The sequence below is a fragment of the Triturus cristatus genome, chromosome 2_1 (genome assembly GCF_964204655.1).
Source record: "Triturus cristatus chromosome 2_1, aTriCri1.1, whole genome shotgun sequence".
NCBI lineage: Eukaryota > Metazoa > Chordata > Amphibia > Caudata > Salamandridae > Triturus > Triturus cristatus.
This window is the reverse complement of record NC_140581.1, coordinates 495,864,317-495,878,382: the sequence shown is the minus strand read 5'-3', so window position 1 is coordinate 495,878,382 and position 14,066 is coordinate 495,864,317. Positions and strand designations below refer to the sequence as shown.

Sequence of the window (14,066 nt, the reverse complement as noted above, 5' to 3'; positions counted from 1 at the left end):
CTTGCAAGACATGTTGTTAGCTTACCGTGCACTTGGATCCCACCTGTGTTTACCATTGGTTGACCTCATCATCACTCTGATTTGTTGCTTCTCTTTGGTTAGTGAGTGCCACCTTCATTTCCTCTTCTTGTTTTTGTCCCTCACCAGGAGCATGGCCCGGGAACTTGTGTCCTCCACTGCTCACGCTTTTGGAGATACATTTCTTTAGGTCTCAACTCCAACGGCGCATGCTCTTTAGCTTGTGAGTGGTATTGTTCACAATAAAGGGCTTGGAACCCCTCCATAACCTACCATTCTTTGCTGCCTCCAAATTGGTCAATGAGTGCGGGCCTGTTATATGGGTTGATACGCACGAGCGTGACATGTTAGTTATGTTACGCTCATGTCCTATTTGTACCATGCCCTGGTTGCTATGTGCTTGCGTGCCTTCTTCATATGATGCTGCTTTGGAACCATATAGACATGAGTGAGACATGTAGTGTGTTACGCTCGTGCCTATTTCGTATAATGCTGTTCTACATGTGTAAACAGGTTGTGGGCAGCTCGTGGGGGCGGTGAATATTCAAAAGGGAGATGGCGCATCTGGGTGTAATGTGTGTATATATATATATATATATATATATATATATATATATATATATATATATATCAGACGGGCAGTTACGATCATTAGTCAGTTTTATGGACTTGCCTTGTCCATGACGCTGTTGAAAATAAACTTCTGCTTCTTGGTGGAACTTCTTCTCATCTGGAGTCTTCTTTGATAGTGTACCCTGTGACTTTTCCTACACTGGCGATGAGCGGGCACGGATTTATGCAGGAATATTTTCTGGGTTTTCGGCTGGATTAATAGCTGAATGGAGAAGAGCTATGATTGGCTCGAGTGTTTCTTTATCTTTGATTCATCTACTGGATTTGAATGCAGGCTGACATATTGGTTTACGACGTTACAACCCACCGGAGCAACAATTGGAGCGACAATAAGTGTTGCAGTACTGCCATTGGTGTCATGACGTTATTTCGTCCGTGGTTTAGTTCATCTGGATACGGATTGGTTGCCAGCCTCTTTGTGTGTGTAACGCACAATGTGGAGGATGCTGTTGGTAACTACGGGGAGTATTTCTTTCACTGTTCCGTGAGGAATTTTACTACTTGCAGCAATGGGTGGCCGTGTTTTACCATGAGGAGCATTTCCTTAACGAGGCGTTTCCTTAGCATTGTGCGAGAGGAAGTTGTGCAAATTGTTGCAAATGTTATTGACACAATCACAGCTTTGAGAGTTGCTGCCATGAGTTTTCCTACTGGATATTTGAGAGCGCATCTTCCTGCGGTGACCCACACAACTCCTATGTAACGTTGACGACGGTGACCATCTTTATTGCGTTATACGCATACTATTTTAGTATTATGGCAATGTTTTGATCATTATTTTACAAACAGGTCTGTGTCTGTAATTGTGTCTCCTCCTTCCTTTTACTCAGCACCAGTGAACCACCCATGGACTGGGAGACATGGGAAGTGATTTTTCTGATGTATGTAGGGGTTCTTGAGGGGATGATTGCGGGCCGGACAGAAAATTAGCCTTTTTAAAGCACTGTCTAGGGATATAGGGTTGAAGGAGTTTAAGAATTTGCTGGCTTTAATTAATCCTGGAAACATTAATATTTATCAATATGCATTTAAACAGTTATGTATACTGTACAGAAGGAAAACTAATGTGGTGATGGAGAGGTTTACTTCTTATTTTAGGAAACAACACCCTGATGAGTCCATGAGGATTATGTATCTGTGCTTAGATCACTAGTTGTGACTTGCGATTTTGAACATATTACAAATGAGCAGGTGCTGAGGGATCAACATTTAATAAGACCTAATAATAAGTAAATACAGGAAAGACCATGGATTACTACTGACATGTTGCTCAATGTGGCTATTGAAATTGCTACGGCCATTGAGCATTCTGAAACGTTTGTACTGGAAATAAGGAGCAAGAAGTAGAGTAGGGTGCATATAGTATCAAAGGATGGTGATAAGCAACAGAAAACCCAGATGCAAAAGAATGAGATGAAGCATAAGTGGCAGAGAGCTGATGGAAGTAGAAGTGAAGCTCTGCGTTATAGGTGTGGTAGTGAGGCACATTTAGAGAATTCCAAATCATGTCATGCAATAAATAAAATGTGTTCTAGGTGCAGCAAGAAGGGGGATTTAAGTAGAGTGTGCTCCGAGGAGAGTAAATGTTGTACAATGCTGTGATGACAATAAGAGTATATATGATAGTTCTGAACTGGATATCAACACTGTACTAAATATAAGTGGAGAAAAGAGTATAACTTAATTTTCTTCATGTGAAATTGCTATTGATTGGGTCAAGTTACCTGTGATAGTTGATTCATGTGCTTGGTATACTATTATATCATATATCATGGTTAAGGAGAAATGACCAAATAAGATTTTATTGCCTTCAGGTGTAGCACTTGCTGGGTACACAGGTCATAAAATTGACTTAGCTGGGTACATTTGGGCTGATTTGGAATTTTCTGGATATCACACTTATGGGAATATATACGTGGCAAGAAGTGGACATTCTTTGTTGGGATGGCCACAACAAGAGGTAATGGGTGTTAAATTGGACTAGAAGGCTGATTCACCCATGTACATTATTGGGAATCCTCCTAATGTCAATAGTTAGAAACTGAAGGATTGGATGGATTCATTCATGAGTTAAAATTCCCTGATGTGTTCAGTGACAAGTTGGGCGAATACCAGGGGTTTAAGCACTGTATTAAGTTGTGTGATAATGCTATTCCTACACGTCATAGAGTGAGAAATGTACTGTTGTCTTACAGAGGCAAACTCAAGGACGTGTTGCATGAAATGTGTGAGAAGAACATTATTGAGCCTATGGAATCCTCACCATGGGTATCTCCGGTTGTGATTTTGGTGAAGACTTCAGGGAAGCTGAAGCTCTGTATCTATTTACTCAGCCTTAATGGCGCAATTTGGATGGTTGTCCATCCTTTTCCTAATTTACATGAGATGGTCACCACCCTAGCAGGGGCACAAGTGTTTTTGTGTTTAGATCTGGCTAGCAAATACCACCAAGTTCAATTAGACGATGAATCAAAATCTCTTGTAGCTGTTATCACTTCAGAAGGCTTGTTTAGGTTTTGCCGGATGCCTTTTGGGTTGGCCAGCGTAGCATCCATCTTTCAAAGGCTGATGAAAGAAACTCTTGAAGGTATAAAGGGCGTTATAGCCTTTGAGGACGATTTATTGGTGTTTGGTGAAAATGCCAAAGAGCATGATAACAATTTAAGGAATGTTTTGATGGCTCTATCATGAAAGGCTCTTACTCTATGCTCAGACAAATGTAAATTTAAGAAACGTGAAGTGGAGTATGTTGGGCATTGTATTAACGGTGTGGGTATCAAACTCAAATGTAATCATGTGGAAAACATCACTAATGCCCCTGTTCCCAACTAAAAAGAGCTGTTAGTGGCTTTTCTTGGGTTAAACAAATTCTGTCTGAAGTTCATTGCTAATTACGCATCCAAAGTGGATCTGTTTAGGTGTTTGCTAAAACGAAAAATGCAAGGTTTGAATGGACTGAAGGTATATCTGCAGTGTTTAATGCTTTGAAAGCATGGATAGTGAATGCACCTTGCCTTAAACTCTTTGTAATGGGGAAGCAATGTGTGGTGATGGTCGATGCCAGTAACTGCGGATTGGGTGGTGTGTTGATGCAAAGCGATCACGGCAGGCAATGGATTCTATCTTATGCATCTAGAGCTTTGCAAGATGCTGAAAAGAATTATTCTGTGATAGAAAGGGAGTTGTTGGCCTGTGTGTGGGGAACAGAACATTTATTCACTTCTGTTTCTTGATGGAGCTTCTTCTCATCTGGAGTCTTCTTTGATGGTGTGCCCTGAGACTTTTCCTATACATCCTTTTCTTTTCTTTCTGTGGAGCATGGATTCAATTTAATTAGTGGCCATCCTCTGATCATGCTGCAATTGAGGTATCTGTTTCAGAACACTTCCTCTGCTTCCAGTTCTTATACTGCTTTCGCCTTTTGTTTTGAAACACATTTTCAGACAATCTATATCTATGCCTATATCATTTGGTTTAGTCTTACAACTAAAATAAAATTACATTTTATGTAGTTAGGATTAAGTGGTTATAATGTATACATGCCAAATTAATACCACATTTATACCTTAATGATGTTTGCCGCAGCACAGCTATTTTTGTTGCCTTTCAGTCATTCTTCCCCTTGATGCCTCATATCTTTATGTTGATTTTAAGTTTGGTGCCTTGTTTAAGTTACACCCACAACTGTACTACTCTATTGCACTATACTCTATGCCACTCACTCTATGCCATTCCACTCTACTCTATGCCACTCTACTCCACACCACTCTGCATGACTCCAGTCCACCCTATGCAACACTATGCCACTCTATTCCACTCCACTGTACGCTACTCTACTCTACTCCACTCTACATTACCGTACCCCATTCTACTCTACGCCACTCTACTCTATGCCACACCACTTTACTATTTGACACTCCATTCCATTTCACTCTACACCACTCCACGCCACTCTGCTTCATTCAACGTCACCCTAGTCTACGCCACTCCATGCCACTTTACGCCACTCCACGCCATTTTTCTGCACTCCACGCACCTATACTCCACTCCATGCCATTCCACTCTACGCCACTCTACTCTTCACCACTCCACTCTATGCCACTTCACGACACTCTACTCTATGCCACACTGCACCACTCCACTCACCCCATGCCACTCCATTCTATGCCATGCCACTCTACATCACTCCACGCCACATATGCTACTCTAAGCCACTCTAGTCCACTCTACTATGCCACTCCACGCCACTCTACCAATTATATGCCACTCCACTCTACACAATTCTAAGCCAATCTGCTGTATGCCACTTTACTCTTTGCGACTCCACGCCTCGCTACAACATGTCACTCCACTCTACGCCACACCATTTCACTCCACATTATGTCACTTCACTTTATGCCACTCAATGTCACACCACACTACACCACTTTAATCTGTCACTGTACTCTGATCAACTAAAGTTCCTGTGCTGCATTGTATGACAAGGAGAGAGCAGGAAAGAGCCATCTCTACATAAATAGGGCCCACTCCTCCTCTCTTCCTAGTGCCAGCACACAATCAGGCTGCCGAACACCATGCATACACCTTTGCACCGTAGTTCAAGGGTGACTACATGGCCTTAGCTTATGTTTTGTACCGGAAGCATATGCTTCCACGACAAAATACTATGCTTAGACTAACCTTAAAACTTTTCCCACTTCGAATGTTTGCTGTACAGTGCAGCACACATGCGAAGTGGGAAGTGGGAAGAGTTAAGAGAAATAAAAGCATTTCTACTTTGTGTCGCCTGCTTCAAAGTGGGAGTATTGGCAGCCATGCATACTACCATATATAATAGGAATGCTTCTCTTAGAATACTGACACCTGGTACGCAGGCCCTAAAGTACCAGGAATGCAGTTGTTTGACTGAAAATAACCTGATCTATTTCTGTTTGAGAACTTATAGCCAGATATGCATCTCTGTTAGAGTACTTACAACGACAGACAACCAGTTGCAGCCCCCTGAGTACTCCCAGGCATGCTACTTCCCAACTATGTATTATTCTATTAGTATGCTGACAAACAGGTGTGCAACTCTTAAAGTACTGCAAACAGAGTGAGTCTGTTAAAGAACTGAGCGAGTCTGTTAAAGAACTGAGTGAGTGCAGGCATGCGTACTTTAAATACTGTACCATCTGTATTAGCATCAGCAGAGATAGAGGTTGTAAATACTGCACTATTCATCATGTGATTAGTATCAGCAAGCACACAAACTGGAAACACTGCACTATTTTAAGCATGTGATTAGCGTTAGCAGGCACTTACTTGTATCGTGCTTAACATCAGCATATACAGGGACCGTAAAGACTGCACCATTTGTATTATGCAGTTTGTGGCAGCAGACACACAGACTGTAATACCAGCATTGCTTCAATCATGTCCTTGTTTACATATTCTTGGAAAGGCAGTCACACACATTGCAAATACTGAACTGTGTGTTTCATGTGCTTAGTCTACATTGCCACACACGCAAGCACAGCAGTAGCCTCTGTGCTGCATCGCTCCACCGGCACACCCCATATTGCTTCCACCCACCCACTTGTTGCTTTCCTCCACCCTCCTGTTGCTTCCCCACCCCAGCCCTCCTTGATTCTAACCCCCCACAACTGTGTTGCTTCTCCCCGCACACTCATGCTACTTTTTTTTTGCAGGGGTGTACATGCCTGGTGCACGCACGTGCCAAAATACCTTTGTCTTTTTTGGACATTTGGCATGCTGTTCAACTGAAGGTTATTTGGTTCTCAGGCTTGCACTGCTCCAATGTAACCAAAGTAAATAGGCAGGCGGGCAGGGGGGCAGGCGGACAGACAGTCAGACAGACAATGATAGGGACGTTTTTTACCAAGAGATTTGGAGTGACATCAAATCAAGAGTGGAGCTCGAGTTGTCTATGATGTCCAACAGAACTCCAAAGTGAAAAACATCCCCTTTATTTACTTTCAGTCATCCATAATTTTATTTAATGTATAGACCCCGTAATTATCTGCCTCTGCTTTCTGCTGATATGCAGGGTTAAAGGAGTAATGGGGGAGCCATACATCATGTGGCCTCTCCTCTATGTACCAACTGTAAAGTAAACAAAATACATGAGCTCCTGCCTCCCACCCAGCACTCTCTGCTCCCACCCCTCAGGCTCTGTCCGTCCCATTCCCTCCCCTGTAGAAGCAGTGCCCCCTGCTCTCCGGTGACGGGTTCCCAGAGAGCCCTGCTAGAGCAGCCTGGAATTCAGCTATGACCGAGCAACGGTGGGCAACAAGTTCTGTTACCCCCCCCAATCTGCTGCTACGTCATAGCAATTTATTACTGGATTTAGTGTCCAATTATTGGCTCGCTACACTTGCCACATATAACAAATAGACCATTTGTAGAGGTCACATTATACCAAGTTGTCTCTAGGCGCTAAGCACATTCACTAACTGTTTATTTTATAACAATGCCTTCTTTGTGTAAACCAAGATTAATTCATTTTTGTTTATATTTCAGGAACCGGAAGTAGTAAATCGGCAAAAGTAGCAGCTGCGCCTCCTGGACCTCCTGTGTATCTGGATCTTGTTTATATTCCGAATCACAGTAGTGACAAAACTGTTGATGTTGAGTTTTTCAAGAGGGTGAGGTCGTCCTATTATGTGGTGAGCGGTAATGACGCAGCAGCAAATGAGCCCAACAGAGCCGTGCTGGATGCACTTTTAGAAGGCAAAGCCCAATGGGGGAGCAATATGCAGGTATGTACATCGGGTGATGAATAGCGCTCTTCCGATAAAAGGTAAAAAAAAAAAAAAGCTCTAAACTCTGATCTCTAGAGAAAGTTCGTATAGCAGAATGAAATATTATCACACCTGTGATCAATACTTCACAAATGATTTCCCCTTTTCAAATCCACTCCTTTCATTCTATCCCTAACCAAAACCTCCTAAACACACAAGAATTTAAGACCGCAATCCTAACACAACTAACACACAAGAAAAAAGAAACAAAAAATTATACTAACCTACTAATTACTAATATTGGGTTCCGGAGTAGCGTGCTACTCGCTGCAAAAGCGCTTCAATGCCTCGTCAGCGGTTGTAATAGACACATCTGTTATTTATAGAGTTTGTGGTATTTGCCACTATTTAAATACTAAGTATTATTATTATCCTCATCATTAGTGGTGCTGCCTGTGGTCCTACTTGAGCAATGCTATTGCCCAACAACAGAACTGACAGCTTGCATCCAGTGTTTGTTGTTTCATATCATCATCTTAGAATGTGTAAAACTAATGTCATTACAAGGGGAACATCTCAAGAAAGCAACTGTGATCCAACGAGCAGACAGCGTGGTCTTCTGGTCTTTCCTCTAGTTAAGTATCACTATGCCAGAATCTTCTCTGTACTCTTTGTGGGTGTTGAACTAAATTGCTCAGAGACTATTCTAGCAAAGAAATTATTCCTGTTTCCTTTCTAGAAGTTTCAATACTTTTGCAAACTGTAGAAACCACAACTATGACGAAAAACCAAAACTGGTAGACTGTTCTGACTGTTCCTATTTATCATCCCAACCCTGGAAGGCACTATTGGGCAGTTTGAAGCTCCAGCGAAGACTGTGTTGAGTGGGCTTTAGTGCATGGTGACCTAGCTCCTAGTGGTATTCCCTTACTTATGACTTGTTCCTTAATAAAGTACCTTTTTCTGTATATACATGCCTCCTAGGTCTTCCTAGCGGCGTGCATCCTCAAAATGCAACACTCAGGTTGCCAAACTTAGAGAGTAACAGTGCTTGTATTAGCAGGTACTGTTTCCTTGTTAGTACAGTTACTCTCTAGAATGAAAAATATTTAATAGGCCTCTGCAAGTCCAGAACACCATATTATGGAATAACAAGCAAATTTCTTCCTTAATGAGTTCTGGTTCTCTACTTTCAAGTCAAAAAGTTTTAATTTCTTCCTTAATTAACCCACTGGCTAGGCAGTTGCCATCACTGTGCCTCAACAGTCTGGTTACCTAGCTGCGCTATTCCAGTGGCATATAGAATTAACTTGTGAGTCCTAACTAAATTAAATTACTTACAGAGAGGTAGGAGGCATCACCTGTCAGTGCACTCTCACCTCAATAAGAGCTTCTATCACAAGCTACAGCCCTCTCTGCCTCCCTGCCCCAGGGATTGGGGAGAAAGGTTGCAAGGACATTTTTACAAAGTTGTGAAAATGATTCCCCCAGTATTATTGGGTGGCACTTTCATCAATGCATCCCCATCTTCCCTTTCAAGGGAAGTAAACTACAAAACCTTATCCAACGAGTTAAACTATAGAGTATTGTGTTATAGCTGCAGCCTTTAGAACTGAGGTTGAGATTGGTGGTATAGTGCTGAAGTCTTTTGAATAACATCAAATGATAGTTTTGGTTATAACCTTTGACCCAGGTTGAGAGAAAGTTGACTCTGACAAGGAGTGTAGGGAAAGATGTATATTGTTGAAAGTAGACGACAATTAAAAAATGATTTTACTGTGTACTTACTTTATAGATCCATTAGTTTGTAATATTTCTTACATAATGTATCCACATACCATTGAATGATGTGAATTGTCCATCAATTTGGATACCTTATCTCCTGGGTTTAAGATGCTGGGGATCTCAACAAGGGATGTCCACCTCCCGGAACACTTGTCGTGAGAATGGAGCTTTTTAACAAATTGTTCATACAGATGATACCAATCTTATACTGTGATTTCTGGTAGTAAACTGATTTAGAAAAGCTTTCCGCCCACTCCGGTCTCTGGAATCATGAAACGAAGCAGCACTTAAGACCCACATGTGCAGTAACAAAACATTCACCGGGGGTGAGCGGGTTATGGCTACTCGAATGCAAGAGGTCCGTTCTTCTGACTGAAATGTCATTGATTGCATCGATTTCTGTATTCTGAATGTAGCACAACCTGTACAAATGGCTTAAGGCAGTAGAGAAAACTTGTGAAACGTGAAACAGATCATTGAATTAACTTTTTTTTTAGTTCAACATCGGTTAATTGTAAATGTATTTATATAGTGCTTACAACCCCTGATGAGGCATTGAAGGGCTTTTGCAGCGAGTAGCACGCTACTCCGGAACCCAATATTAGTAATTAGTAGGTTAGTATAATTTTTTGTTTCTTTTTTCTTGTGTGTTAGTTGTGATAGGATTGTGGTCTTACATTCTTCGGTGTTTAGGAGGGTTTGGTTAGGGATAGAATGAAAGGAGTGGATTTGAAAAGGGGAAGTAGTGAGTTGTTTAGTTAGTGATGTGAAGACATGCGTGCTTGTTAGTTTGGTGGCATGGTATTAAAGGAGGGGTGAAAGATTGCTAAGAATGTTTAGGAGTTCAAGTAGTTAGAGGATTGGGATGATTCAGAGTGAAAAGGGATCAGAAGTACAGATTTTATTTTTTATATAATAGCAAAATATAAATAATTTACGCACACAAACATGATACTTGGTAAAGTTGTGTTTGCTTGATTAAACCCCTCTAAATAAATACCCATATGTACATAGAAGCAACAATATTCACATGGTCTGCTGGCTGCATTTATCATGTGGTACATTTTTATAGTTTCAATCAACTTTAATTAACGTATATATACATAAATATTCACATGGTGCTTATTGTACTTATTAGTAGCAGGTGTAATCCTCTATATATGCACCTATATATACACACAGAATTGGCCATTTTGACATGGTCTGATATTCACATGTATCCTGTAGTGTAATATATATTTTTTCCTAATATAAATGCATCTGCTTATAACTGGAGGCATAGTTCGTACCATTGTGCTACACTCTTGAGTTGGGAGTATGGTCGTCATATAGGGAAGAGCCAGCTTTTGTCTAATGATCTGAAGTGGACGCAAAGTGGAAGAACTGTATTAAGGTGTGTGGGGTTGATACGCATTGCCTTTGCATTTATGACACTCCTATTGCCTTGCAAATAGTTAATCCCTAGTATTAAATAAATAGACAACTGATCACTGCTAACACTTCAAAACCAATGAGCCTCCCATGTACACATGCAAGTCCTTTTGCTAAACAACACACTCATTCAAGAGGTTGTATAGTAAGTTAATATACAAAATGAACAAAAGCATGTGTGTACTTGTGCACCTTATGAGGTGGCTTGTGAAATCCACGTGGAATATCAGCTGTACCAACGCGGGTTGTTACAAAGGGGTCATTACACTCTGGTTAAATTTACATTGCAGTGTATTATTAAACTGTACCTTACAACACATCTTTCATTGTAAGTATATACATATAGTCACTGGAAAAAATAAATGCTAATGTAATGTTATAGCTTGGTGAAATGTTCAGTAACAACATAACTTTTAAACTCCAACAACCACAGTAATTCTCCAGTTATAGTTATTGTTATCTCAAGTCACTCTAAACAGTGCCCTAAGGTAACTATAACTTGAGCCTTCACCATGCACGGTTTTCTCATCAATAATTTCATTGCAAATGTTGCAGTGATATCAATGATGTCATAAGTGATGTAATTAGCAGTGCATGGTGAGGGCGTGAGCTATAGTTACCTTAGGTCACAAGTTAAAGTTACTTGAGATAACTACAACTATATCTGATGGATTTAAACGTTCTGTTTTAACCAGAGGAAAATGTTGTGCTGCTAGGAGAGCACTGTAAACTTATATGTGACATGTTTACCTCTAAAGTGCATCATTGATCTTGTTTTTGTGGATTACAGCCCCTACTTGGCCAGCTCTAAACTATTTCTGTGTTGATAAAATGATCCAAATTCTTTTTTTTTTTTTTTGGAAACCGTTTATTACAAGTCTCAAGAATATACAAGTATGGGCCTACAACCTTCCGGCCGGCCGCTAGTAATGATAGGAGCATAAGACATACATTTATAAAACACGTGGCGTTGCAGAGGAGCATGCTCAGGAGGTAACAACGTCATAAGCCACATCGGCCAGACCCCACTATACGGTTTCATTTTAAATTACGAACAACAAGAAAAACCACACCCACAAGGCAACCCATAATCGGAGATAGCAGCACGTGCTCCCCTAGAGGGGGGATCCCAACTATCCACAGGAGTCTAAAGAGGGAGAAGAGAACAGAGCGAGGACTGGGGGAACCCAATGCCCGGTGCCGGGGGAAGGAGTCGGCTAAGGGGACGGGACTGGTGAGGTATCAGGCAGCAACGGTGGTGCACAGATACCCCCGCGGTAGGCGTTCCAGGGGCCCCATACTTTCACCCATGTCCCAGGCTTACCCCTCGCCACATACACCACCTTTTCTCGAAACATGCACCAGTCCATGCGTTCTTTCCAGGCCGATACCGTCGGGGGCCTCTGGGATCCCCACAGTTGAGCAATATCACGCTTAGCTATCATATATCCCAGAGTCACCCACCACGTCTGCGGAGCCGAGTAATCAGTTGGTTCCCACACATTCAACAGGCATCTCCTCGCTTCAGGCAGCAGCGCCACATGCGTAACCACTCGCAGGACCTCATGCACACCACGCCAGAATCGCTCCACCTCCGGGCATTCCCACAAGATATGCAGAAAGGTCCCCAAAGCACCACACCCACGCTTACACAACCCATCTTCAGCATAGCCCATACGCAGAAGCCTTGGCCCCGTCATGTAGACCCGGTGGAGTATCTTGAGCTGGACGAAGCGAAGGCGAGCCGGTATGGCCACCTCCTTCGGGGAGGCCACCGCGGAGGTCCAGTCCTCGTCGTCCAACTCCAGCCCGTCGGCAACCCAAGCCTCACGGAGGGCAGTCAGCAAGCCCGAGCGGTCGTTGATCAGTTTTTTGTAGATCAGTGTGATCGTGCTGTCCGGGACGTGTCCATCCAGCACTCTATCCTCCAGGGGGGAATACTCCGGGATGGAGGCAACGTCTGGGAAGACGGAGCCCAGTGCATGACGGACCTGCAAATACCGAAAGTACTCACTGCCCTGCAACTGAAATTCCGTCTGCAGCGTCTCGAACGTTTTAAATCCTCCCCTCGTCCAGAGATCCCCCACTTTGCTGATGCCTATTATGTCCCACTTCTCGAAGCCCTTCGAGGTCCACAGGGAGCCCAACCGCTCAGACGCGTATAGTGGTGACACCCGGGTCAAACGATCCTTCCACCCCATAGCTGCATTGGCCGCGTGCCACACTCGCACCATGACACGCGTGGGGCCCGTCAGACGAGCGTCGGGCGCGCTAGAATAGAGCGCTCGATTGTAGTCGCCACCTGGCAGTAGCATCTTGTCCATTTCAAATGCCGGGTTTAAGGCAGGCCCGTATAGGCCATGGTTAATTGCAGCTAGCTGGGAGGCCCAATAGTACCGTTTAATATCCGGGAGGGCAATCCCCCCGTCATACCATGGGAGCGTCAACTTCGCCAGGGCAATACGCGGCCTCCCGTCCCAGAACAGGCGGCGTTGCAGACTCTCCACCTCACGGAAGTAGCGCGCCGGGACTAAGTCCATAGTGTTCTGCAAAGCGTACAGGAAGCGTGGCAACGACATCATCTTGAACAATGCCGCCCGGCCGAGCGGCGAAAGCGGCAGGCGCCGCCAGCGCGCGACGTCCTCCTTCAGGCGCTGGAGGGGGGGAAGCAAGTTCCGTTCGTAGCGGGCCTCCGGGTCCAGAGTAATGAAGACACCCAGGTACCTGAACCCCCGCGAGGCGATCTGGATCGAACAGCCCCGCGGGAGGATGGGAGCCTCCCCAGAGAGCACATACACACATGATTTAGCCCAGTTGATGACAAGGCCGGAGTTGCGGCCGAATGAATGTAAAACATCAACCAGTACTATTAGTGATTTACGGGGGGAGGCTAGGTACAAAAGGATGTCATCAGCGTATAGGGACACGCGGTCCTCATACTCGGGGGTCCAACGGAGACCACGGATAGAAGGATGCCACCGCAGCCACTCCGCCAGGGGCTCCAAGGCAAGCGCAAACAGGAGCGGCGACAAGGGGCAGCCCTGTCGCGTGCCCCGGCCCAGCTCGAACGGGGCCGATACTCTTCCGTTCACCACCACCTGCGCCAATGGGCCCGAATACAACAATTTGACCCAACTGATGAACCCTGGGCCAAATCCAAACTTCGCAAGCATCGCCCAGATGTATGGCCACTCAAGCGTATCAAACGCCATGGTGGCGTCTAAGGACGCCAAGATGGCCGGTTCCCGTATGAATGGGACACGTGCGAGCACCCCATGCAAACGCCGCAGGTTAAGGGCTGTGTTGCGATGGGGAATAAGGCCGGACTGGTCCTGATGAACCAGATCGCCCACCACGCCGACCAGCCGATTGGCCAGTACCTTGGCGAGAATTTTGGGCTCCGCATTCAGTAGCGAGATAGGCCGATAGGATGTAACCCGGTCCCGAGGTCTCCCC

General features: G+C 44.0%; 1 protein-coding gene across 1 annotated transcript in view; it reads left to right on the top strand.

Moving 5' to 3' along the window:
• MAP1B (microtubule associated protein 1B) overlaps positions 1 to 14,066 on the top strand; it is a 440,549-nt gene that overhangs the window by 412,355 nt on the left and 14,128 nt on the right. Inside the window, exon 6 of the mRNA XM_085632354.1 lies at positions 7,174 to 7,412. Coding sequence (XP_085488480.1) covers positions 7,174 to 7,412 — 239 coding nt within the window. The remainder of the gene's footprint in view (positions 1 to 7,173; positions 7,413 to 14,066) is intronic.